The sequence below is a fragment of the Mytilus trossulus genome, chromosome 5, assembly GCF_036588685.1.
Source record: "Mytilus trossulus isolate FHL-02 chromosome 5, PNRI_Mtr1.1.1.hap1, whole genome shotgun sequence".
Classification (NCBI taxonomy): Eukaryota; Metazoa; Mollusca; class Bivalvia; order Mytilida; family Mytilidae; genus Mytilus; species Mytilus trossulus.
In genome coordinates, this window is record NC_086377.1 from 1,262,646 (window position 1) to 1,290,358 (window position 27,713).

The 27,713-nt window shown below is 34.0% G+C and overlaps 1 protein-coding gene across 1 annotated transcript in view; it reads left to right on the top strand.

Moving 5' to 3' along the window:
• The window catches only part of LOC134718446 (multiple epidermal growth factor-like domains protein 10), a 61,605-nt gene extending 33,960 nt beyond the window's left edge, over positions 1-27,645 (top strand). Inside the window, exons 12-23 of the mRNA XM_063580964.1 lie at positions 1,581-1,744; positions 2,558-2,666; positions 3,630-3,776; positions 4,986-5,126; positions 11,628-11,759; positions 13,498-13,626; positions 15,093-15,182; positions 16,650-16,853; positions 22,408-22,581; positions 23,010-23,156; positions 24,780-24,837; positions 27,445-27,645. Of these exons, the coding sequence (XP_063437034.1) occupies positions 1,581-1,744; positions 2,558-2,666; positions 3,630-3,776; positions 4,986-5,126; positions 11,628-11,759; positions 13,498-13,626; positions 15,093-15,182; positions 16,650-16,853; positions 22,408-22,581; positions 23,010-23,156; positions 24,780-24,829 (1,487 nt within the window). The 3' untranslated portion in view covers positions 24,830-24,837; positions 27,445-27,645. The remainder of the gene's footprint in view (positions 1-1,580; positions 1,745-2,557; positions 2,667-3,629; positions 3,777-4,985; positions 5,127-11,627; positions 11,760-13,497; positions 13,627-15,092; positions 15,183-16,649; positions 16,854-22,407; positions 22,582-23,009; positions 23,157-24,779; positions 24,838-27,444) is intronic.
• Positions 27,646-27,713: the final 68 nt, after the last annotated feature.

Consider the following 27,713-nt stretch of genomic DNA (forward strand, 5'->3'; position numbering starts at 1 on the left):
AACCAATCATGTAGTATGTATCATAGAGTTTGTGATAGTTTAACCAATCATGTAGTATGTATCATACAGTTTGTGATAGTTTAACCAATCATGTAGTATGTATCATACAGTTTGTGATAGTTTAACCAATCATGTAGTATGTATCATACAGTTTGTGATAGTTTAACCAATCATGTAGTATGTATCATACAGTGTGTGATAGTTTAACCAATCATGTAGTATGTATCATAGAGTTTGTGATAGCTTAACCAATCATGTAGTATGTATCATAGAGTTTGTGATAGTTTAACCAATCATGTAGTATGTATCATACAGTTTGTGATAGTTTAACCAATCATGTAGTATGTATCATACAGTTTGTGATAGTTTAACCAATCATGTAGTATGTATCATACAGTTTGTGATAGTTTAACCAATCATGTAGTATGTTTCATAGAGTTTGTGATAGCTTAACCAATCATGTAGTATGTATCATACAGTTTGTGATAGTTTAACCAATCATGTAGTATGTTTCATAGAGTTTGTGATAGTTTTAGCTAATCATAAAGTTTGTATTATCAGTTTATGATGCACTTGCATGGATGATACAGAGAGGAGCCAGTAAAATTAATATTTGTGATGGCCAAAACCTAATTTGACAGTGGCAACTCATAAAATACAATATGATTCCTTTTATTATGCAATACTCTTACCAAGATCAAAATTAGATATTTTTAATTTGCCAACAATGTTACCAATGACTTAGACCTTTAACCAAGAAATCTTGGCAATCATCTAAATGAAATTGGTTCTACATGACTTAAAGCATTTGTACTTAACTAATTTATTACATTTATTACCAAAATATTTTTTCTGATATTTGTTTGTTGCGCTTTTCCATTTAAGAACATAAAAATATTCAAGCATATCATTTCTCCAGCTTTTGTCTCTGCGAATACAAGGCATTATACTACCTGTGATTCGAATGTGAAGTTGAAGTTATAAAAGTTTGACCAGTGAATAATACTGACCACTTGAATGTAAAAATTAAATTATATTTATAGGTTGGAATGGATTGACCAATGAATAATACTGACCACTCATAATTTAAAAATTTTTTTTTTTTATAGGTTGGAAAGGTTTGACCAGTGAATAATACTGACCACTCATAATGTAAAAAATAAATTTATTTTTAGGTTGGAAAGGTTTAACCAGTGAATAATACTGACCACTTGTAATGTAAAAATGAAATTTATACTTTTAGGTTGGAAAGGTTTGACCAGTGAATAATACTGACCACTTGTAATGTAAAAATGAAATTTATAATTTTAGGTTGGAAAGGTTTGACCAGTGAATAATACTGACCACTTGTAATGTAAAAATGAAATTTATTTTTTTTAGGTTGGAAAGGTTTGACCAGTGAATAATACTGACCACTTGTAATGTAAAAATGAAATTTATATTTTTAGGTTGGAAAGGTTTGACCAGTGAATAGTACTGACCACTCGAATGTAAAAATGAAATTTATATTTTTAGGTTGGAAAGGTTTGACTAGTGAATAGTACTGACCCCTTATAATGTAATGAAATTTATATTTTTAGGTTGGAAAGGATTGACCTGTGAATCCCAATGTCCAAAGGGTTTATATGGTAAAGATTGTCAATCTAAATGTAAATGTCAAAATGGTGGATATTGTTACCCAGCAACAGGTCACTGCACATGTCCTCCTGGTTTCTATGGTGATTCCTGTGAAAAAAACTGCCCTGTAAGTATTTCTTTGACCGTGCTAGACCCTCGTGGTTAGTCAAGGTCGTTAAACATTCCCTAGGAGTACTTTAACTATGTTTTCTTGAAAAAAAAGTAAGGAAGATAGATGTTAAGCACATGTCAAGGTCAAAGGAAAAGTTGCTGGGTTTTTATATTAAAGAAAAGAACAGTTTAATGAAGAAATAATAGATAACATAACAACCTTCAAGTTTTTACCTTCAAAAATAAAAAAAAATAAAAATGATAAGATCTGGTTTTAAAAATGTACAAAAGGAGAGAAGTTTCATGGGGTAGGGGGGATACAAAAACCTTGAAGAAAAACATGCAAAATTGAGGCAAAAAAAAACTTTTTAAAGACGGACAACAGTCTACAGGTCTATACAAATTAAAGTAATAGAGGCCCCAACAACAAATGGAGGGGTGATTCAGGTGCTCATGAAGGTGAACAGTAAGAAGTGGAGTTAGTAGGGTGATTTGGCCAACTAGAAGGTGAACAGTAAGAGGTGGAGTTAGTAGGGGGGATTTGGGGCTCTGGAGGGTTTTACATTTAGCATTTGTAGTAACTCCTGTTCAAAATTAATGAAAAATAACAACAAGTGTTCTCATTTTATGTAATTGTAATTATTGTATTTAACTTTTGTAGCAATGGATGTTTGGTTATAATTATTGTATTTAACTTTTTTAGCAATGGATGTTTGGTTATAATTATTGTATTTAACCTTTTTAGCAATGGATGTTTGGTTATAATTATTGTATTTAACTTTTGTAGCAATGGATGTTTGGTTATAATTATTGTATTTAACCTTTTTAGCAATGGATGTTTGGTTATGTTTGTGGACAGAAATGTTCCTGTGAGAAACAGAACTCTTTGTCATGTGAAGCAGGAACTGGACGATGTGTTTGTAAATCAGGGTGGCACGGTAGGTTGTAATGATAAACAAACTAGATTATTGTCATGTGAAGCAGGAACTGGACGATGTGTTTGTAAATCAGGGTGGCACGGTAGGTGGTAATGATAGAATGATTAGAGGTCATGGGGACGAAACGACCTCAACCTATTCTCAAACTTTAAATGTGTAAGAACCAAACCAAGCAGACTGACAATTAAAAATTGCGCTATAAAAAGTTTAAATACATCTGGTAAAAGGTAGACAATTCCTTGTCCAATCTGGTAAAGGGGAAATAACTTCTTGTCCAATCTGGTGAAGGGGAAACAACTCCTTGTCCAATCTGGTAAAGGTGAGATAACTCCTTGTCCAATCTGGTAAAGGGGAAACAACTCCTTGTCCAATCTGGTAAAGGGGAAACAACTCCTTGTCCAATTTGGTAAAGGGGAAATAACTTCTTGTCCAATCTGGTGAAGGGGAAACAACTCCTTGTCCAATCTGGTAAAGGTGAGATAACTCCTTGTCCAATCTGGTAAAGGGGAAACAACTCCTTGTCCAATCTGGTAAGGGGGAAGCAACTCCTTGTCCAATCTGGTAAAGGAAAACAACTGCTTGTCCAATCTGGTAAAGGGGAGACAACTTCTTATCCAATCTGGTGACCTTTTGTTTTTTTTAAACCATATTGATACAATTTAAAAAAAACCTATTATATAATTTTCAGGCGTATAACATTGGTTCGTGGAAAATCCTTCATCTGGTAAGCTTAAGTGTTGGGTACCACCTTAAGACCAAAAGTTTGGAAACACAAAACATGTACAGGGGGTATAAGAACTAAAACAGCCTAAAAATAAAAATATTAATATAAACATAACTGGTGGGATTTTAAACTTTTCTTTATTGTAATGTTAAGCAATCAACAATCACTTAATCTTAACTACAAGTAAATGATTTTATGCAAATATTGATTTATTAATTGTAAGTTTTCTTATGTTGTAGGCGTCCATTGTGACAGTAAATGTCCACAGAGCAGATGGGGTGAAAGTTGTCAGAAGTTTTGTGATTGTGGAATAGATGGGTCATGTGACCCAGTGACTGGAAAATGTCATTGTCAACCTGGCTATACAGGATCTCATTGTTCTAAAGGTACATTGATTTTTAGCTCACCTGGACCAAAGGGCCAAATGACCTTTTCTCATCACTTGGCGTCCATTGTCTGTCATCGTCGTTAACTTTTACAAAAATCTTCTTCTCTGAAACTACTGGGTCAAATTCAACCAAAGTTGGCCAAAATCATCATTGGGGTATCTCATTTAAAAAAATGTGTCCGGTGACCCAGCCAACCAACCAAGATGGCTGACAGGGCTGAATATAGAACATAGGGGTAAAAATCTAGATTTTGGCTTATATCTCTAAAACCAAAGCATTAAGAGCAAATCTGCCTGGGATAAATTTTTCTCATTTCAGATTTCAGAAATTAAAAAGTATTTTTCTTTAAATATTTTTTTTTGGAGTGGATAAACATTTAACAGCATATATTATTGCTCAAAAGCAAAAACAAATTTTAAATACATTCATTCTGTGTCAACCTTTGCTGTGTCAACTATTTAATCAGAATCCAAATTCAGAGCTGTATCAAGCTTGAATGTTGTTTCAATACTTGCCCTAACAGTTCAGGGTTTAACCTCTGCTGTCGTATAAAGCTGCGCTCTGCGTAGCATGTGATTTTTGATAATGATTGCAGGATAAAGCTGATAAAGAGAATACAGAAGTCCACCATTTAATGTAGTAATTAAAAATCACTGTTTATCCTTTTGGATGAAACATGTCTTCTAATTGGCTGACGGTATTTTGTTATCAGCCCATAGACATAATTAAGTCATGTGACCATGACGTCATCAATGATTTTTCATGGTTGACTATGGTTTGAAATGGAATTTAGAATTAAATTATAAGAAATGTCTTATATTTTTTCTGTCTATTCGAAATAACATAAAAAATGAGATGCACACTGTTAAATAACCCACTACGCTCGTTATTCAGTGTGCACCACATTTTTTATGTTATTTCGAATAGACAGAAAAAAATATTAGTCATTTCTTAAATAAAAAATCCCATTTTTATTGAATAATATGGTTAATGTTTTAATAGAAAAAAAAAGATGCGGTATGAATGCCAATGAGAAAACTCTCCACAAGAGACCAAAATGACACAGAAACTAACAACTATATTGCCTTCAACAATGAGCAAAGCCCATACCACATAGTCAGTTATAAAAAGCCCAGAAATGACAAATGTAAGTAAAACAATTTACACGAGAAAACTAATGGCCTTATAAATGTTATTTTATTTTAGTCTGTCCGGCTGGAACCTTTGGTAACTTATGTGAACAAAAATGTACATGGTGTGATGAAGGACAATTCTGTGACCATATCACTGGTCAGTGTCTGGCCATTACCTGTCCACCTGGTTATACTGGACATACCTGTCAGAAGGGTAAGTGGTCACTTGTAAAATAACATTAAAACAATATAAATAAAAGGTGACTTCAATAAGACAGTAACCCAATGACACACAAAAACTTTGGGTATTATACTATCCTGGTCACATATAAAATAACATTAAAAACATGGGGTGAATAAAAGGTGACTTCAATAAGACAGTAACCCAGTGACACACTGCAATTCGTATATGTTTCCTTTAATCTTACTGCCTAATATTTTCGAGTATCAATGTACCGGCTGTATCACTGAAAACATTAGGTAATACATTGCGTGACGTCATAACATTGTGTGACGTCATAATTACCAATAAATGGAATAATAGGTAGTTTCGTTTTTGATATTGACCATATCATATGGAATATCTTAACTCGCCCTAACAGGCTGGTCTAGATACTGTAAATTCAGAAATTATTGCGTGCATTTATTATTGCGATTTTGTCATTTTAGACTTAAATGCGATTTTTATTTATACGATTTTGAGAAAAATCCTGTTAAATTCATATAAAATATTTCAAAATGCGAGTTTAACTTATTGCGTTTACAACTCAGTCACATTTTTCGCAATAATAAAAACCTCGCATTAATTTCTGAATTTACAGTATTCCACATGATATAGACAGTATTAAAAAGGAAACTACCTATTATTCTATATATCATGGTCACATATAAAATAACATTAAAAACATGGGGTGAATAAAAGGTGACTTCAATAAGACATCAACCCAGTGACACACAAAAACTTTGGGTAATATACTTTCCTGAAAACTTTAGATTCATTCTTTGGGAAATGCATATTTCAACCTCTCAATATATTCTGGAAACGGGATTTATCGTTTCTAGGTGTCAATCTTACTAAATACAGGTTGAAATATTTTTTTCATTAAAGTTATATCATATTATGGAGATTTATCCTACACTAAAATTGAGAATGGAAATAGGGAATGTGTCAAAGAGACAACAACCTGTCCAAATAAAAAAAACAACAGCAGACGGTCACCAACAGGTCTTCAATGTAGCAAGAAATTCCCGCAACCGGAGGCGTCCTTCAGCTGGCCCCTAAACAAATATATACTAGTTCAGTGATAATGAACGCCATACTAATTTCCAAATTGTACACAAGAAACTAAAATTAAAATAACACAAGACTAACAAAGGCCAGAGGCTCCTGACTTGGGACAGACGCAAAAATGCAGCGGGGTTAAACATGTTTGGGAGATCTCAACCCTCCCCTATACCTCTAGCCAATGTAGAAAAGTAAACGCATAACAATACTGTTTATTTGTAAAGAAAACAATTACTTCGTCTTTCACTCATGAAATAGAAAAATGAATGAAATCCAAATATAAAAATGCATTGTTCAACCTAATTATATTCTGGAGAAGAGATTAATCTTTTCTAGGTGTCAATCTAAATAAATCCAGCTTGAAATATTATTTGCAGAAAAGTTATATCTAGTGATTATTGAGATATGCTCTTAATTTTCTCGTTTGAATTGTTTTGCATTGTCTTATCGAGGCCTTTTATAGCTGACTTTGCGGTATGGGCTTTGCTCATTGTTGAAGGCTGTATGATGACCTATAGTTGTTTATGTCTGTGTCATTTTGGTCTTTTGTGGATAGTTGTCTCATTGGCAATCATACCACATCTTCTTTTTTATATCTAATATCAATGCATGGTTTTAGAATCTAATGCATTCTGGGTAATAAATGCATAAGCGTACACCAAAATGTTTTGATTGGTTAAAAACATTTTAAACGATTGAAATTCAACCGATGATGTAAGGTTATTTTAAGTTTGGTGTACGAACAATGAGATTATTACCCATAGTTCAATAGTTGCTTCTTTTGTTTTGTACCCTAATTATTTTGTCATAAGAGTACAATAGAAAGTCCTAACTACTATCATTTTCAACTTTCAGTTTGACCTTAATGTAAGGGCTATTCCATAAAATTATATGTGGGAGGGTAGGAATGGGCTTAAAATAGCCATGAACCATTTTTTTTTTTAGATAATTTTGCGTACTGAAAAAGTCCCATTCAATTATCAAAACTTCCCTTTCTACCCTCCTACATACATTTAATTGGAATAGCTCTGATAGACTATACAAATGTCCTAACTACTTTCAGTTTGTCCCAAAGGAACATCAAGAGTAGACTGTTTAGACAAATCTAACTACTTTCATTTTCTACTTTCAGTTTGTCCTAAAGGAACATCTAGAGTAGACTGTTTAGACAAATGTCCTAACTACTTTCATTTTCTACTTTCAGTTTGTCCTAAAGGAACATCAGGAGTAGACTGTTGAGACAAATGTCCTAACTACTTTCATTTTCTACTTTCAGTTTGTCCTAAAGGAACATCAGGAGTAGTCTGTTTAGACAAATGTCCTAACTACTTTCATTTTCTACTTTCAGTTTGTCCTAAAGGAACATCTGGAGTAGACTGTTTAGACAAATCTAACTACTTTCATTTTCTACTTTCAGTTTGTCCTAAAGGAACATCAGGAGTAGACTGTTTAGACAAATGTCCTAACTACTTTCATTTTCTACTTTCAGTTTGTCCTAAAGGAACATCAGGAGTAGACTGTTTAGACAAATGTCCTAACTACTTTCATTTTCTACTTTCAGTTTGTCCTAAAGGAACATCAGGAGTAGACTGTTAAGACAAATGTCCAAACTACTATCATTTTCTACTTTCAGTTTGTCCTAAAGGAACATCAGGAGTAGACTGTTTAGACAAATGTCCTAACTACTTTCATTTTCTACTTTCAGTTTGTCCTAAAGGAACATCAGGAGTAGACTGTTTAGACAAATGTCCTAACTACTTTCATTTTCTACTTTCAGTTTGTCCTAAAGGAACATCAGGAGTAGACTGTTAAGACAAATGTCCTAACTACTTTCATTTTCTACTTTCAGTTTGTCCTAAAGGAACATCAGGAGTAGACTGTTTAGACAAATGTCCTAACTACTTTCATTTTCTACTTTCAGTTTTGTCCTAAAGGAACATCAGGAGTAGACTGTTAAGACAAATCTAACTACTTTCATTTTCTACTTTCAGTTTGTCCTAAAGGAACATCAGGAGTAGACTGTTTAGACAAATCTAACTACTTTCATTTTCTACTTTCAGTTTGTCCTAAAGGAACATCAGGAGTAGACTGTTTAGACAAATCTAACTACTTTCATTTTCTACTTTCAGTTTGTCCTAAAGGAACATCAGGAGTAGACTGTTTAGACAAATCTAACTACTTTCATTTTCTACTTTCAGTTTGTTCTAAAGGAACATCAGGAGTAGACTGTTTAGAAAAATGTCCTAACTACTTTCATTTTCTACTTTCAGTTTGTTCTAAAGGAACATCAGGAGTAGACTGTTTAGACAAATGTCCTAACTACTTTCATTTTCTACTTTCAGTTTGTTCTAAAGGAACATCTGGAGTAGACTGTTTAGACAAATGTCCTAACTACTTTCATTTTCTACTTTCAGTTTGTCCTAAAGGAACATCAGGAGTAGACTGTTTAGACAAATCTAACTACTTTCATTTTCTACTTTCAGTTTGTCCTAAAGGATCATCAGAGGTAGACTGTTAAGACAAATCTAACTACTTTTATTTTCTACTTTCAGTTTGTCCTAAAGGAACATCAGGAGTAGACTGTTTAGACAAATGTCCTAACTACTTTCATTTTCTACTTTCAGTTTGTCCTAAAGGAACATCAGGAGTAGACTGTTAAGACAAATCTAACTACTTTCATTTTCTACTTTCAGTTTGTCCTAAAGGAACATCAGGAGTAGACTGTTAAGACAAATCTAACTACTTTCATTTTCTACTTTCAGTTTGTCCTAAAGGAACATCAGGAGTAGACTGTTTAGACAAATGTCCTAACTACTTTCATTTTCTACTTTCAGTTTGTCCTAAAGGAACATCAGGAGTAGACTGTTAAGACAAATCTAACTACTTTTATTTTCTACTTTCAGTTTGTCCTAAAGGAACATCAGGAGTAGACTGTTAAGACAAATCTAACTACTTTCATTTTCTACTTTCAGTTTGTCCTAAAGGAACATCAGGAGTAGACTGTTAAGACAAATCTAACTACTTTCATTTTCTACTTTCAGTTTGTCCTAAAGGAACATCAGGAGTAGACTGTTTAGACAAATGTCCTAACTACTTTCATTTTCTACTTTCAGTTTGTCCTAAAGGAACATCAGGAGTAGACTGTTTAGACAAATGTCCTAACTACTTTCATTTTCTACTTTCAGTTTGTCCTAAAGGAACATCAGGAGTAGACTGTTAAGACAAATCTAACTACTTTTATTTTCTACTTTCAGTTTGTCCTAAAGGAACATCAGGAGTAGACTGTTAAGACAAATCTAACTACTTTCATTTTCTACTTTCAGTTTGTCCTAAAGGAACATCAGGAGTAGACTGTTTAGACAAATCTAACTACTTTCATTTTCTACTTTCAGTTTGTCCTAAAGGAACATCAGGAGTAGACTATTTAGAAAAATGTCCTAACTACTTTCAGTTTGTCCTAAAGGAACATCTGGAGTAGACTGTTTAGACAAATGTCCTAACTTCTTTCAATTTCTACTTTCAGTTTGTCCTAAAGGAACATCAGGAGTAGACTATTTAGAAAAATGTCCTAACTACTTTCATTTTCTACTTTCAGTTTGTCCTAAAGGAACATCAGGAGTAGACTGTTTAGACAAATGTCCTAACTACTTTCATTTTCTACTTTCATTTTGTCCTAAAGGAACATCAGGAGTAGACTATTTAGAAAAATGTCCTAACTACTTTCATTTTCTACTAAAGGAACATCAGGAGTAGACTATTTAGAAAAATGTCCTAACTACTTTCATTTTCTACTTTCAGTTTGTCCTAAAGGAACATCAGGAGTAGACTGTTTAGACAAATGTCCTAACTACTTTCAATTTCTACTTTCAGTTTGTCCTAAAGGAACATCAGGAGTAGACTGTTTAGACAAATCTAACTACTTTCATTTTCTACTTTCAGTTTGTCCTAAAGGAACATCAGGAGTAGACTGTTTAGACAAATGTCCTAACTACTTTCATTTTCTACTTTCAGTTTGTCCTAAAGGAACATCAGGAGTAGACTGTTAAGACAAATCTAACTACTTTCATTTTCTACTTTCAGTTTGTCCTAAAGGAACATCAGGAGTAGACTGTTTAGACAAATGTCCTAACTACTTTCATTTTCTACTTTCAGTTTGTCCTAAAGGAACATCAGGAGTAGACTGTTAAGACAAATCTAACTACTTTCATTTTCTACTTTCAGTTTGTCCTAAAGGAACATCAGGAGTAGACTGTTTAGACAAATCTAACTACTTTCATTTTCTACTTTCAGTTTGTCCTAAAGGAACATCAGGAGTAGACTGTTTAGACAAATCTAACTACTTTCATTTTCTACTTTCAGTTTGTTCCAAAGGAACATCAGGAGTAGACTGTTTAGACAAATCTAACTACTTTCATTTTCTACTTTCAGTTTGTCCTAAAGGAACATCAGGAGTAGACTGTTTAGACAAATCTAACTACTTTCATTTTCTACTTTCAGTTTGTTCCAAAGGAACATCAGGAGTAGACTGTTTAGACAAATCTAACTACTTTCATTTTCTACTTTCAGTTTGTCCTAAAGGAACATCAGGAGTAGACTGTTTAGACAAATGTCCTAACTACTTTCATTTTCTACTTTCAGTTTGTCCCAAAGGAACATCAGGAGTAGACTGTTTAGACAAATGTCCTAACTACTTTCATTTTCTACTTTCAGTTTGTCCCAAAGGAACATCAGGAGTAGACTGTTGAGACAAATGTCCTTACTACTTTCATTTTCTACTTTCAGTTTGTCCTAAAGGAACATCAGGAGTAGACTGTTTAGACAAATGTCCTAACTACTTTCATTTTCTACTTTCAGTTTGTCCCAAAGGAACATCTGGAGTAGACTGTTGAGACAAATGTCCTAACTACTTTCATTTTCTACTTTCAGTTTGTCCTAAAGGAACATCAGGAGTAGACTGTTTAGACAAATGTCCTAACTACTTTCATTTTCTACTTTCAGTTTGTCCTAAAGGAACATCTGGAGTAGACTGTTTAGACAAATGTCCTAACTACTTTCATTTTCTACTTTCAGTTTGTCCTAAAGGAACATCAGGAGTAGACTGTTTAGACAAATGTCCTTACTACTTTCATTTTCTACTTTCAGTTTGTCCCAAAGGAACATCTGGAGTAGACTGTTGAGACAAATGTCCTAACTACTTTCATTTTCTACTTTCAGTTTGTCCTAAAGGAACATCAGGAGTAGACTGTTTAGACAAATGTCCTAACTACTTTCATTTTCTACTTTCAGTTTGTCCTAAAGGAACATCTGGAGTAGACTGTTTAGACAAATGTCCTAACTACTTTCATTTTCTACTTTCAGTTTGTCCTAAAGGAACATCTGGAGTAGACTGTTTAGACAAATGTCCTTACTACTTTCATTTTCTACTTTCAGTTTGTCCCAAAGGAACATCTGGAGTAGACTGTTTAGACAAATGTCCTACGTGTGACAATGGAGGGTTATGTGATTATAAATCAGGGAAGTGTATCTGTTTACCTGGCTTTAGAGGAGATTTCTGTCAAGCTGGTAATTAATTATGCAGTTTCTATTTTATTTTTGAAATTGACAGGTTGATATTTAAACAATGTTAACTGTTTTATTTTCAGTATATAATGTTGATTTAGAAAACATGTTTAATACAAAATTTCATTTATAAAGATACTTCAATATTATATGTTAACTTGTAAGCCGTACCTTGACCTATATGTTTACTTTATAAATTGTAATTTGGATGGAGAGTAATGTCTCATTGGCACTCATACCACATCTTCCTATATCCATATAGACAGACTGGATGAATATTATCCATTACTTGACATAAAATTGGCAAAAATCTAACAGTCACATGACATTAAATTGACAACAAAGTCACATGACATAAAAGTGACAACAATCTGTCAGTCACATGACATAAAAATGACAACAATCTACCAGTAACATTACATAAAAGTGACAACAATCTACCAGTCACATTACATGAAAGTGACAACAATATAACAGTCACATGACATAAAATTGACAACAATCTACCAGTCACATGACATAAAAGTGACAACACTCTACCAGTCACATGACATAAAAGTGACAACATTCTTCCAGTCACATGACATAAAAGTGACAACAATCTACCAGTCACATGACATAAAAGTGACAACAATCTACCAGTTACATGACATAAAAGTGACAACAATCTACCAGTCAGATGACATAAAAGTGACAACAATCTACCAGTCACATGACATAAAAGTGACAACAATCTACCAGTCAGATGACATAAAAGTGACAACAATCTACCAGTCACATGACATAAAAGTGACAACAATCTACCAGTCATATGACATAAACATGACAACAATCTACCAGTCACATGACATAAAAGTGACAACAATCTACCAGTCACATGACATTAAAGTGACATCAATCTACCAATCACATGACATAAAAGTGACAACAATCTGTCAGTAATATGACATAAAAGTGACAACAATCTACCAGTCACATGACATAAAAGTGACAACAATCTGTCAGTCACATGATATAAAAGTGACAACAATCTACCAGTCACATCACATAAAAGTGACAACAATCTGGCAGTCACATCACATAAAAGTGACAACCATATGGCAGTCACATCACATAAAAGTGACAACAATCTACCAGTCACATGACATAAAAGTGACAACAATCTGTCAGTCACATGACATAAAAGTGACAACAATCTACCAGTCACATCACATAAAAGTGACAACCATATGGCAGTCACATCACATAAAAGTGACAACAATCTACCAGTCACATCACATAAAAGTGACAATCATGTGGCAGACACATGACATAAAAGTGACAACCATATGGCAGTCAAATGACATAAAAGAGAAAACTATATGGCAGTCACATGACATAAAAGTGACAACCATATCGAAGTCACATGACATAAAAGTGACAACCATTTGCCAGTCACATGACATTAAAGTGACAGCCATATGGCAGTCACATGACATAAAAGTGACAGCCATATGGAAGTCACATGACATAAAAGTTACAATCATATGCCAGTCACATGACATAAAAATGACAATAATCCATTCATATGACATAAAAGTCAATAACTTATCATTGATTGGGAAAGAATGCTTAAATATTTTGTGAACTCAGGATGACATTTCCTCCCCCTTCAATAATCAGCTGAGTAGATAATAAACATTGTTACAAAACTAAACAAAAACACTGCTTATTAATTTTCAATTTTTATTTGATCAAACAGAGTGTCCAAAGTCCAAATATGGTATAGGATGTAAAACCACATGTAACTGTGAGAACCAAGCATACTGTCGACCAAGTGATGGCTTCTGTAAATGTTTACCTGGCTACATGGGAGTCACATGTTCTCAAAGTAAGTCACATGATCTCATAGCTAGTCACATGATCTCAAAATTTAAGTCACATGGTCTTAAGAGTAAGTCAAATGATCTTAGAGTAAGTCAAATGATCTCAGAGTAAATCACATGGTCTCAGAGTAAGTCAAATGGTCTTAGAGTAAGACAAATGATCTCAGAGTAAATCACATGGTCTCAGAGTAAGTCAATGGTCTAAGAGTGAACCAATAGTCTCAGAGTAAGTCACATGGTCTTAGAGTAAGTCACATGGTCTTAGAGTAAGTCACATGACTTCAGAGTAAGTTATATGGTCTTATAGTAAACCAAATGATCTCAGAGTAAGTCACTTGGTCTCAGAGTGAACCAATAGTCTCAGAGTAAGTCACATGGTCTTAGAGTAAGTCACATGGTCTTAGAGTAAGTCACATGATTTCAGAGTAAGTTATATGGTCTTATAGTAAACCAAATGATCTCAGAGTAAGTCACATGGTCTTAGAGTAAGTCACATGTTCTCAAAGTAAGTCACATGGTCTAAGAGTAAGTCATATGATCTCAGAGTAAGTCACATGGTCTCAGAGTAAGTCACATGGTCTTAGAGTAAGTCAAATGATCTCAGAGGAAGTCACATGTTGTCAGTGTAAGTCACATAATCTCAAAAGTAAGTCACATGGTCTCAGAGTAAGTCACATGATATCAGATGAAATATATTTGTATGTTCCTTGCCTTTTTTACCCTCGTCTTTCTGTATGTTTGTCCGTAGGTACATCTCAAAATGGTTTCCATTCTCTAAATTAAGTTTTCTTCATCCAAATATCAAGAAACTTATGCAAAACCTTTTTATTTTAAAACTCAGATTAAATTTGGAATTTTGATGGCATCACTTTTATTGTTCTAGAGTTATGTCCCTTTATTATGGTATATGTTCTTGAGTTATGTCCCTTTATTATGGTATATATGTTCTTGAGCTATGTCCCTTTATTATGGTATATGTTCTCGAGTTATGTCCCTTTAATATGGTATATATGTTCTAGAGTTATTTCCCTTTATTATTGTATATGTTCTTGAGTTATGTCCCTTTATTATGGTATATGTTCTTGAGTTATGTCCCTTTATTATGGTATATGTTCTTGAGTTATGTCCCTTTATTATGGTATATGTTCTTGAGTTATGTCCCTTTATTATGGTATATATGTTCTTGAGTTTATGAGATTGTGTGCATCATCGGTATCCCTGCTCTATTAAAAGTGTCATTCACTTTCATAATCACCGTTATGTAGGGTAGTATAGAAATAATTGATGGAAGTCACATGACATATTCAACTAAAAACCACATCCCTGAACTGACATTTAGAAAGTTGTCTGTACAATTTGAAAAAAAATATTTTGGTTTCTTGTGAAATTTAATTCATATTATAACTTTTGGTTTCTATTGAAATAGTTCAAATTATAAAATATAATTAATTGTTTTTTATTGTGTTTTCAGCCTGCACTACTGGGTATTATGGAGAAAACTGCGCAAAGCAATGTCAATGTACTGACAAACAGGAATGTAACCCGGTGTATGGGTGTATAGGTATGTGTAAACAGCAGATAAGTAACCTGTTCTACAATGCTATATAAAAAAGAGGATGTGGTATGACTGCCAATGAGACTTATCCTCACAATGCTATGTTGATAAAGTGTATACAGTAGAAATATCATCTGAAGTTAACTGACATTTTAAGAAAAGTATTTTATCCTTGCCCTTTAAAGGAGTACAGTGTAACCTGTGTTATCAGAGACGCTGGGGGACAAGAAAAAAATGTCGGATTAAGTAGGGTGTTGGAATACTCAGGGTTTTTCTGCAAGGATAGACATATTTTGGGACCATGAAAATAAGATTAAAGCAGGTTGTTGGAATCTCAGGTGATGCATTAGGCAGGTTACACTGTATAAATGAAAAAGATAAAATCTTATCATACTTTGCTTACAGTAATATGTATGGAGTATGTTCAAAAGTATAATAAAACAGATAAATTACCGAGCTTTTTTTCAAGCTACAGGTTGTGAAAAACTTATGGAAAGCATTAATAGGTGAATAGAAGGTAATCTAAATGTTTGATATCTGAAATAATATATGAGAAGATAGTTCTTTTGAAATACTGTCAGAATATTAAAATGAAAAATTAAGGTTATAGGTGTAATACCACCATTGATTTTCCCCTATTAGTCTTTGTTAAATTTGCACTTTTCAAAAAATTGTGCAGAATTTATCTTTGTTTCAAATAAAGATATACTTGGCATGAGTAAAGTTTTATCCTGTCCAGTTCTATAGAAAAAGTTTCACATCACATTTCATTGCATATAAGAATATAACCATCATTGGAAGTTAACTAATCAAATTTCTCCCCTTATTCTATCTGTGTACAAGGTTTAGTCACCATGTAACCTCAAGATTACAAAATTTTCTATAGAAATCACATATAAAAAATAATGGTGTTTTGAAATACCAAAGACATATGTTTATGACACAGAAATAGTTTTACTGCAATAAAATGTAGGATTAATTACCTACAATGGTCAAATTCAAGGGAATATTTTTTTAGACCTACTTTCGTATGCAACCGGATGTGACTAACCATGATTTGGTGGTATTACACCTAAAACATAGTTAAATATTCCTGTAGATTCCTCTATGAATTATACAATGTCAGAGTTACTTCCCCTTAGTACCCCCGAGTTGAACAATTGAAATACAGTAAAGATATTATTTATTATAAGATATCGATATACACCATAAATTGTTCATTTCAACAACAACAATTATTTATATAAGTAAATAACATTCCTGCTTTTAAATTTGTTGACTTGATTGAAAATCTAATAGTATTGAGTTCTATCCTATTTAACAATTCAAGATGGCCGAAGACCAACCTTAATACTGGGTAAAACAGTCTGATTTTTCAGGGTAGTACAACTGATATGTATAAAAAAGATGTAAAAAATTATGTCAACTTGACAGCAACCAAACTTCATTTAATTTACCTTTTTTTTCTTTCAGGAAGAGATGCAGTAGGACATATCATTTCACCTTCTGAGACGGCCCCTCAAGAATCAGATCCAGCTGTTGCCATAGTGACAGTAATGATTGTGTTGTTTCTATTGGTCGTATTGTTTGTAGGAGTTTACATGTACAGGAGAATGAGCAGATTGAAAAAAGAGAATGAAATCCTGAACTCTGTTCACTTCTCTAGTTCACAATCCGGTGAGTACCTCAACTCTGTTAACTTCTTTAGTTCACAATCCGGTGAGTACCTCAACTCTGCTCACTTCTCTAGTACACAATCAGGTGAGTACCTCAACACTGTTCACTTCTCTAGTTCACAATCAGGTGAGTACCTCAACTCTGCTCACTTCTCTAGTACACAATCAGGTGAGTACCTCAACTCTGTTCACTTCTCTAGTTCACAATCTGGTGAGTACCTCAACTCTGTTCACTTCTCTAGTTCACAATCAGGTGAGTACCTCAACTCTGTTCACTTCTCTAGTTCACAATCTGGTGAGTACCTCAACTCTGTTCACTTCTCTAGTTCACAATCAGGTGAGTACCTCAACTCTGTTCACTTCTTTAGTTCACAATCTGATGAGTACCTCAACTATGTTCACCTCTCTAGTTCACAATCTGGTGAGTACCTCAACTCTGTTCACTTTTCTAGTTCACAATCCAGTGAGTACCTCAACTCTGTTCACTTCTCTAGTTCACAATCTGGTGAGTACCTCAACTCTGTTCACTTATCTAGTTCACAATCAGGTGAGTACCTCAACTCTGTTCACTTCTCTAGTTCACAATCAGGTGAGTACCTCAACTCTGTTTACTTCTCTAGTTCACAATCCAGTGAGAACAACAACTCTGTTCACTTCTCTAGTTCACAATCAGGTGAGTACCTCAACTCTGTTCACTTCTTTAGTTCACAATCAGGTGAGAACCTCAACTTTGTTCACTTCTCTAGTTCACAATCAGGTGAGTACCTCAACTCTGTTCAAATCTCTAGTTCACAATCTGGTGAGTACTTTAACTCTGTTCACTTTTCTAGTTCACAATCAGGTGAGTACCTCAACTCTGTTCACTTCTCTAGTTCCCAATCAGGTGAGTATCTCAACTCTGTTCACTTCTCTAGTTCCCAATCAGGTGAGTACCTCAACTCTGTTCAAATCTCTAGTTCACAATCTGGTGAGTACCTCAACTCTGTTCACTTATCTAGTTCACAATCAGGTGAGTACCTAAACTCTGTTCACTTCTCTAGTTCACAATCTGGTGAGTACCTCAACTCTGTTTACTTCTCTAGTTCACAATATGGTGAGTACCTCAACTCTGTTCACTTCTCTAGTTCGCAATCAGGTGAGTACCTCAACTCTGTTCACCTCTCTAGTTCACAATCTGGTGAGTACCTCAATTCTGTTCACTTCTCTAGTTCACAATCTGGTGACTACATCAACTCTGTTCACTTCTCTAGTTCACATTCAGGTGAGTAATTTGGTGAGTACCTCAATTCTGTTCACTTCTCTAGTTCACAATCTGGAGAGTACCTCAACTCTGTTCACTTCTCTAGTTCACAATCAGGTGAGTACCTAAACTCTGTTCACTTCTCTAGTTCACAATATGGTGAATACCTGAACTCTGTTCACTTCTCTAGTTCACAATCTGGTGAGTACCTAAACTCTGTTCACTTCTCTAGTTCACAATATGGTGAATACCTCAACTCTGTTCGCTTCTCTAGTTCACAATCAGGTGAGTACCTCAACTCTGTTCTCTTCTCTAGTTCACAATTTGGGGAATACCTCAACTCTGTTCACTTCTCTAGTTCACAATCTGGTGAGTACCTCAACTCTGTTCACTTCTCTAGTTTACAATCAGTTGAGTACCTTAACTCTGTTCACTTCTCTAGTTCACAATCAGGTGAGTACCTCAACTCTGTTCACTTCTCTAGTTCACAATCTGGTGAGTACCTCAACTCTGTTCACTTCTCTAGTTCACAATCTGGTGAGTACCTCAACTCTGTTCACTTCTCTAGTTCACAATCTGGTGAGTACCTCAACTCTGTTCACTTCTCTAGTTCACAATCAGGTGAGTACCTTAACTCTGTTCACTTCTCTAGTTCACAATCTGGTGAGTACCTCAACTCTGTTCACTTCTCTAGTTCACAATCAGGTGAGTACCTCAACTCTGTTCACAATCAGGTGAGTAATTTACTGGACATTTAAAGATACTGTGGATTCATTTTATTTTCGTAGGCACCAATTTTTGTGAATCAAGTAAAACTTACATGTTTGTGGATATTCAATTTCATGGTTTTGCCATAGTGTGTATACACGCCTAGAGGAAAATATGTAATTTGTTGAATATTAATTTTGTGGTTAATCACCGACGAAATGTACGAAAATTGGTATCCAAGGAATAATAATGAATCCACAGTAATCGGTTATACAGTGTCTAGTAAGTAATACTTTAGGTCAGAAATTGTCAGTTTTACCGTGTCTAGTAAGTAATACTTTAGGTCAGAAATTGTCAGTTTATACCGTGTCTAGTAAGTAATACTTTAGGTCAGAAATTGTCAGTTTTACCGTGTCTAGTAAGTAATACTTTAGGTCAGAAATTGTCAGTTTATACCGTGTCTAGTAAGTAATACTTTAGGTCAGAAATTGTCAGTTTATACCGTGTCTAGTAAGTAATACTTTAGGTCAGACATTGTCAGTTTTACCGATCTAGTAAGTAATACTTTAGGTCAGAAATTGTCAGTTTTACCGATCTAGTAAGTAATACTTTAGGTCAGAAATTGTCAGTTTTACCGTGTCTAGTAAGTAATACTTTAGGTCAGAAATTGTCAGTTTATACCGTGTCTAGTAAGTAATACTTTAGGTCAGAAATTGTCAGTTTATACCGTGTCTAGTAAGTAATACTTTAGGTCAGAAATTGTCAGTTTATACCGTGTCTAGTAAGTAATACTTTAGGTCAGAAATTGTCAGTTTATACCGTGTCTAGTAAGTAATACTTTAGGTCAGAAATTGTCAGTTTTACCGTGTCTAGTAAGTAATACTTTAGGTCAGAAATTGTCAGTTTATACCGTGTCTAGTAAGTAATACTTTAGGTCAGAAATTGTCAGTTTTACCGATCTAGTAAGTAATACTTTAGGTCAGAAATTGTCAGTTTATACCGTGTCTAGTAAGTAATACTTTAGGTCAGAAATTGTCAGTTTTACCGATCTAGTAAGTAATACTTTAGGTCAGAAATTGTCAGTTTATACCGTGTCTAGTAAGTAATACTTTAGGTCAGAAATTGTCAGTTTTACCGATCTAGTAAGTAATACTTTAGGTCAGAAATTGTCAGTTTATACCGTGTCTAGTAAGTTATACTTTAGGTCAGAAATTGTCAGTTTATACCGTGTCTAGTAAGTAATACTTTAGGTCAGAAATTGTCAGTTTTACCGATCTAGTAAGTAATACTTTAGGTCAGAAATTGTCAGTTTATACCGTGTCTAGTAAGTAATACTTTAGGTCAGAAATTGTCAGTTTTACCGTGTCTAGTAAGTAATACTTTAGGTCAGAAATTGTCAGTTTATACCGTGTCTAGTAAGTAATACTTTAGGTCAGAAATTGTCAGTTTTACCGTGTCTAGTAAGTAATACTTTAGGTCAGAAATTGTCAGTTTATACCGTGTCTAGTAAGTAATACTTTAGGTCAGAAATTGTCAGTTTATACCGTGTCTAGTAAGTAATACTTTAGGTCAGACATTGTCAGTTTTACCGATCTAGTAAGTAATACTTTAGGTCAGAAATTGTCAGTTTTACCGATCTAGTAAGTAATACTTTAGGTCAGAAATTGTCAGTTTTACCGTGTCTAGTAAGTAATACTTTAGGTCAGAAATTGTCAGTTTATACCGTGTCTAGTAAGTAATACTTTAGGTCAGAAATTGTCAGTTTATACCGTGTCTAGTAAGTAATACTTTAGGTCAGAAATTGTCAGTTTATACCGTGTCTAGTAAGTAATACTTTAGGTCAGAAATTGTCAGTTTATACCGTGTCTAGTAAGTAATACTTTAGGTCAGAAATTGTCAGTTTTACCGTGTCTAGTAAGTAATACTTTAGGTCAGAAATTGTCAGTTTATACCGTGTCTAGTAAGTAATACTTTAGGTCAGAAATTGTCAGTTTTACCGATCTAGTAAGTAATACTTTAGGTCAGAAATTGTCAGTTTATACCGTGTCTAGTAAGTAATACTTTAGGTCAGAAATTGTCAGTTTTACCGATCTAGTAAGTAATACTTTAGGTCAGAAATTGTCAGTTTATACCGTGTCTAGTAAGTAATACTTTAGGTCAGAAATTGTCAGTTTTACCGATCTAGTAAGTAATACTTTAGGTCAGAAATTGTCAGTTTATACCGTGTCTAGTAAGTTATACTTTAGGTCAGAAATTGTCAGTTTATACCGTGTCTAGTAAGTAATACTTTAGGTCAGAAATTGTCAGTTTTACCGATCTAGTAAGTAATACTTTAGGTCAGAAATTGTCAGTTTATACCGTGTCTAGTAAGTAATACTTTAGGTCAGAAATTGTCAGTTTTACCGTGTCTAGTAAGTAATACTTTAGGTCAGAAATTGTCAGTTTTACAGTGTCTAGTAAGTAATACTTTAGGTCAGAAATTGTCAGTTTTACCGTGTCTAGTAAGTAATACTTTAGGTCAGAAATTGTCAGTTTTACAGTGTCTAGTAAGTAATACTTTAGGTCAGAAATTGTCAGTTTTACCGTGTCTAGTAAGTAATACTTTAGGTCAGACATTGTCAGTTTTACCGATCTAGTAAGTAATACTTTAGGTCAGAAATTGTCAGTTTTACCGATCTAGTAAGTAATACTTTAGGTCAGAAATTGTCAGTTTTACAGTGTCTAGTAAGTAATACTTTAGGTCAGACATTGTCAGTTTTATCGTGTCTAGTAAGTAATGTTTTAGGTCAGAAATTGTCAGTTTTACCGTGTCTAGTAAGTAATACTTTAGGTCAGAAATTGTCAGTTTTACAGTGTCCAACTTCATTTCATTGATTGATTGGTGTTTCAAGGCCACTTTTAAGGGCCACTTTTGGGCTTTTTTGTGGCGACAATTTTTTATTTGTGGAGGAAGCCGGAGAGTGTCCAGTGAAGGACACTGACCTTTTATAGGGAATCTGACAAACCTGGTCAATTGAGATTGGACTCCAGTGAACCTTGAACTCACAACCTCAGTGTTGACTGGCTAGTGATGACAGTAGTGACTACTTCGACAACTCAGCGTCTTATGCTTCTACTTCATTTGACACCCCCACATCACATGATCATTGAAAAAGAAGGATCAGGATTGCCTACAATTTACAAATCAATCGAGAAGCAAATTCAACCACTTTATCTGATGTGCTATAAAAGATCTCTACCCCAACAGTTAGATATTTAGAATTTGAATTACTCACCAAGTCTTTAAAAAAAATTTAGCTACTCTAAGCTCTTAGAAAAAAAAGTTTCTTTAACCAAACATGCTTTCATTAACATTATTAGTTATTTGTTGGATAGGTGTTTTATTGGCAACTGTCACCACATCTCATTGTGTTATTGTAATTTCATGGTTCACATGTATCTATGAAATACACAAAAATTGGTATCCAATGAATAATGAATCCACATGTTGAAAAGGAATATATAATCCTCAGTAGATGTATGACATACTTATAAATAAAATATATTAACCTCAGTTCTCAGCCTCAGTAGATATGACTTACTTATAAAATGTTATCTTCTTTTGCAGAGATATCAGGAATAAATAATCCAAACTTCACAACATCAGCATCAACAGACGGTTGCCATAACAACTGTACAGATAGACCCACTTCCTGTACGTCTGTAGCTGAAGGCGTTGACGATCGGTATACCACCATTAAAAATATAAATGCTGATTTTGGAAATCCAAACCTTTCTAATGGTAGGTTGAATAAATGTTAAAATGAGAATGGATGTATCATTATCATTTATCATTTTACCACTAATACTCAAAATTTCAATAACAATTACTGTTTGAAGATTTTCTTTTTATTTAGATTTTTAATAATACTTTTTAATATCATGCTACTTGCTTGAGATGGGAAAATGCTAGAAACGCAGTAGGCATGTGACGTTGCTAATAAAACTGATTTGAATTTTACACGTCGTCATAGGTAAAATAACAATAAACACATTATCATTGGTCATCTCAACTTGATTGCTTTTCTCCCTTTCGCCTTCCTGGCTCAAGCAAGAAAATCAATCTCGATGAGATGATCAACGATAATCTATAAATATTTGTTGATAGTCATTATATCCATATCTGCTTAAATAATAAATATATGTATGATCTTTGTTTATGATTAACAGTTGCCGTGGTTGCAGAAGACAATGGTTATGAAGAATTTGTTCCTAGTAAAAAAGATTTTCTGTTTAAAGAGAAGTTGAACGTAAACTTGAACAACTTGAGTCCCGATAAATCTGACACTGGACATGATTATGACAATGTCTCTGTTGGTATGTACTATGATAAATATTTTTATTATGCCCCATTTATGGGCATCATGTTTTCTGGTCTGTGCGTCCTTCCGTCCATTCTTCCGTCCGCCCGTTCTTCTGTCCATTCGTCCCACTTCAGGTTGAAGTTTTTGGTTGAGGTAGTTTTTGATAAAGTTGAAGTCCAATCAATTTGAAACTTAGTAAACATGTTCCCTATGCTATGATCTTTCTAATTTTAATGCCAAATTAGAGATTTTATCCCATTTTCATGGTCCACTGAACATAGAAAATGATAGTGCAGATGGGGCATCTGTGTATTTTGGACACATTCTTGTTAGTCAATAATTTCCTGATTTATAAATACCTAAATAGCCCAGGTCGCATACTTAGAAGCCCCTGTACTTAAACAGCATCACTTGACCATTTACCTTTATCAGGAACGCTCAAAGCAAAACATTCGAAATATGAGGATGTATAAGTACCGAAAATCATTAAAAATACCTTAAATGATAGCCAAATTCATCTTAAAAGTCAACTTTGCCTGAGGGAGTTGAAACCTTAGTTTCTAATAATTTCAAAATTTATAAAAGGAAAATTTTAGTAAAGTTTGTTAAATCATGTCAGTATCAAAGTACTGACTACTGATCTGATGATACCCTCAGGGACTGATAGTCTACCAGCAGAGATAACTGGGCCTCACTTGACCCGGGAAATAATCAAATGAGACTTTATTTGAAATAAACGCCTTCTCCTCGATACTGAATATTAATACATCTGACTACTGAGCTGATGATACCTTCAAGGACTGATAGTCCACCATCAGAGATAACTTGGCCTCACTTGACCAGGGAAATAATCAAATGAGACTTAATTTGAAATATACACCTTCTCCTCGGTACTGAAAATCAATACATCTATTGACCTGTTTCTGGTTTGAAAAAATATTAATGCAAATCTGTGATTGTTTGAAAATAAGGTTGATATAAAAACCCAAAATTGGTATTTTATTTCGTATTTAAAAGTTCCAAAACTATTCAAAGTCTTATGCATGTACATATTCAGTGTAACCTGCCTAATCCATTACCTCCGTATTCCATCATTCTGTCTTAACAGACACATTTTCATGGTTCCACATGTGTCTTTCCCTGCAGAAGTAACCTGACTATGTGGTACCTCAGTTGGATGAATTATATAAGTTATGGTTCGCTTCTGACCCCCAACGGATCCATAGACATGATAGAGGGTTAGTTAAATCCAAAGGGGTCGAGGTCGGAGGCCAAATCCCCTATGAGTTTGATTCACCCTTTATGGATCTGAAGGGGGTCAATAGTTAACCGTATAACAAATTTATAGCACGCTGGACTTTTTCTGCTGCGTTTTGTTGAAAAATAAACAATTAAACACAACAACATTATTAGATGACGTCACCATTAACGCGTCACGTACCCCCTGTGAAACTAACTAACCCCCTACTGTCTCATAATGGATCACCACGTAACGGCGTTTAACCAATCACAACGTGATAATTTATCTGTGGTCCGATAACACAGGTTACACTGTATACATGGTATATGTGCATTTTATTAAATTTCTGTGCGACCCAGCTTATATGTTTACAATGTATATTGTTTTTTTCACCAGATTCCATAGATTCCATAGAAGAAGAAAAGAAGAGAAACAATATGAAGTGATATGTCAGGTGTGTATACAATATGAAGTGATATGTCAGGTGTGTAAACAATATGAAATGATATGTCAGGTGTGTATACAATATGAAGTGATATGTCAGGTGTGTATCCAATAGGAAGTGATATGTCAGGTGTGTAAACAATATGAAGTGATATGTCAGGTGTGTATACAATATGAAGTGATATGTCAGGTGTGTAAACAATATGAAGTGATATGTCAGGTGTGTATACAATATGAAGTGATATGTCAGGTGTGTAAACAATATGAAGTGATATGTCAGGTGTGTATACAATATATAGTGATATGTCAGGTGTGTAAACAATATGAAGTGATATGTCAGGTGTGTAAACAATATGAAGTGATATGTCAGGTGTGTAAACAATATGAAGTGATATGTCAGGTGTGTATACAATATGAAGTGATATGTCAGGTGTGTATACAATATGAAGTGATATGTCAGGTGTGTATACAATATGAAGTGATATGTCAGGTGTGTAAACAATATGAAGTGATATGTCAGGTGTGTATACAATATGAAGTATGTCAGGTGTGTATACAATGTGCAGTGCTATGTGAGGTGTGTATACAATATGAAGTGATATGTCAGGTGTGTATACAATATGAAGTGATATGTCAGGTGTGTATACAATATAAAGTGATATGTCAGGTGTGTATACAATATGAAGTGATATGTCAGGTGTGTATACAATATGAAGTGATATGTCAGGTGTCAGGTGTGTATACAATATGAAGTGATATGTCAGGTGTGTAAACAATATGAAGTGATATATCAGGTGTGTATACAATATGAAGTGATATGTCAGGTGTGTATACAATATGAAGTGATATGTCAGGTGTGTATACAATATGAAGTGATATGTCAGGTGTGTATACAATATGAAGTGATATATCAGGTGTGTATACAATATGAAGTGATATATCAGGTGTGTAAACAATATGAAGTGATATATCAGGTGTGTATACAATATGAAGTGAAATGTCAGGTGTGTATACCAAAAACAGGATTTCATAGCTTTAAGTATTGTAACAGGTCATATATATTCAAAGAGCAGATTGCTCTGAGGGATACGATTGCCATTGTTTTCATTGATACATGAGGGGGGCAGGAGGGGTCCTGATCCCGAAATCCCGGGCTTGAAACATGGAATCTCAAAATCTCGACGTCCTGAAATTTGAATAAAGAAATTCCTGGATCCCAAAATGGTCAATCCCAAAATCCCGAGGTCCCGAAATCGAATAAAGAAATTCCCAGATCTCGAAATGGTCAATCCCAAAATCCCGAGCTTAAAAACACCCGATCCCAGAGTCCTGATAAAGGTCCTATTCCCCTCATACATGTTTTAGTATTATTTTCAAAAATTATTTAACTGCACGTGTAAAATGTAATTTTCGTAATCTGAATAGTTATTCAACTTTAGAAAGAGCCAATCCGCTATTCAAGTGTATGACTCCTTTCCATACACATTCCTCTGTTTAAATTGCGATTGGTTTGAATACAATATTATGTTCCTTGATGTTTACAGTAGATGTGAGGGCATTGGCCTGAGTCCATGGTATAAGTCTACAGATTGCTTAAAAGCAATCGTATCCAAAAAAAGCAGATGTGGTCATGATTGCCAATGAGACAACTCTCCACATGAGGCCTAATGACACAGAAATTAACAACTATATAGGTCAACAATATAAATTGACAAATGTAAAACAATTGGAACAAGAAAACTAAAGGCTTATTTATATACAAAAAAAATCAACAAAAAACAAATAATTATATAACACAAACAACAATCACTGAATTCCAGACTCCTGACTTGGGACAGGCATATATAGGTTATTTTCTATAATTTTGCAGTCAAAAACATATCCCCAATTGCCTGGTTTGTAGAAGTTATGATAATTGATGTGAAATGTAACCTAATATTGATAGGCACTATGACATTATATTCTAGCGCAACATACCTGCTAACTTTTCAAAGTGCCCATGGTGGTTTTGCGTGCAAGATGGCTCGCTTAGTCCTAAAAAAAACTTCAAGGGGTCCTGCAAATACATTTTAATGTTGTTTTTTTACTTCTTCATACTTTTATAAGCCTAAATTCATTGGAAATTTAATTCTTTTGTTTAAATTGTGGACAAAATTGCTCTTTCAAAATTTCAATTTGTGAGTCTCAATTGGGAAAATCCCCCGCAAATAGTGACAGTTGGCAGGTATGGCGGAGATAACTCTTCTTGGGGAATTTCTGAGATAGAAGCCATTTCAAAGTGATGGTTAAATTTTAAAAAGTACCAAGGGAATTTTGTCTAGACATAGTTTGAGTGACTTACATTTTTAAAAGCTTTTCGTATTCAAACTAAAAATTCATGTGTTTTGATAATATATAAAAGAATAAAAGTCTAAAAGATGACAAGTTGTCATTAATGAATTGGCTCAAATTTAGTTTTACTAGCGACTATAAAACACAAAATAAAAAAGCCATCACAGTCATGCCACCAACAGGATGACAACTAACTTGCATCACATAATTTAGTAGGCAAATTATTTTTAATTTACCATGTTTAATCAACATTATCATTTAGTAATTTATTGTATGTTATTTTTAGATTTGTTTGTTGATGGGTACCAGTATAAGTGCTATATAAACCAGTCTTCCACGTGGATGTTCTGTCTCAATGTTAATCATTGTATGCATTAACAATGACCTTTTTATTTTTCAACTTGTTAATTTGCTATTTTATGTATGATTATAATAGCTGACAGATATTGTTAACTGAAGAAGGCCAATGGCCGAAACGTCTTAAAAAATTGGTAAAATTAGGAATTACATGTAATTACTAAAATTTAGGAATTACAGGTAATTCCCGATGCACTT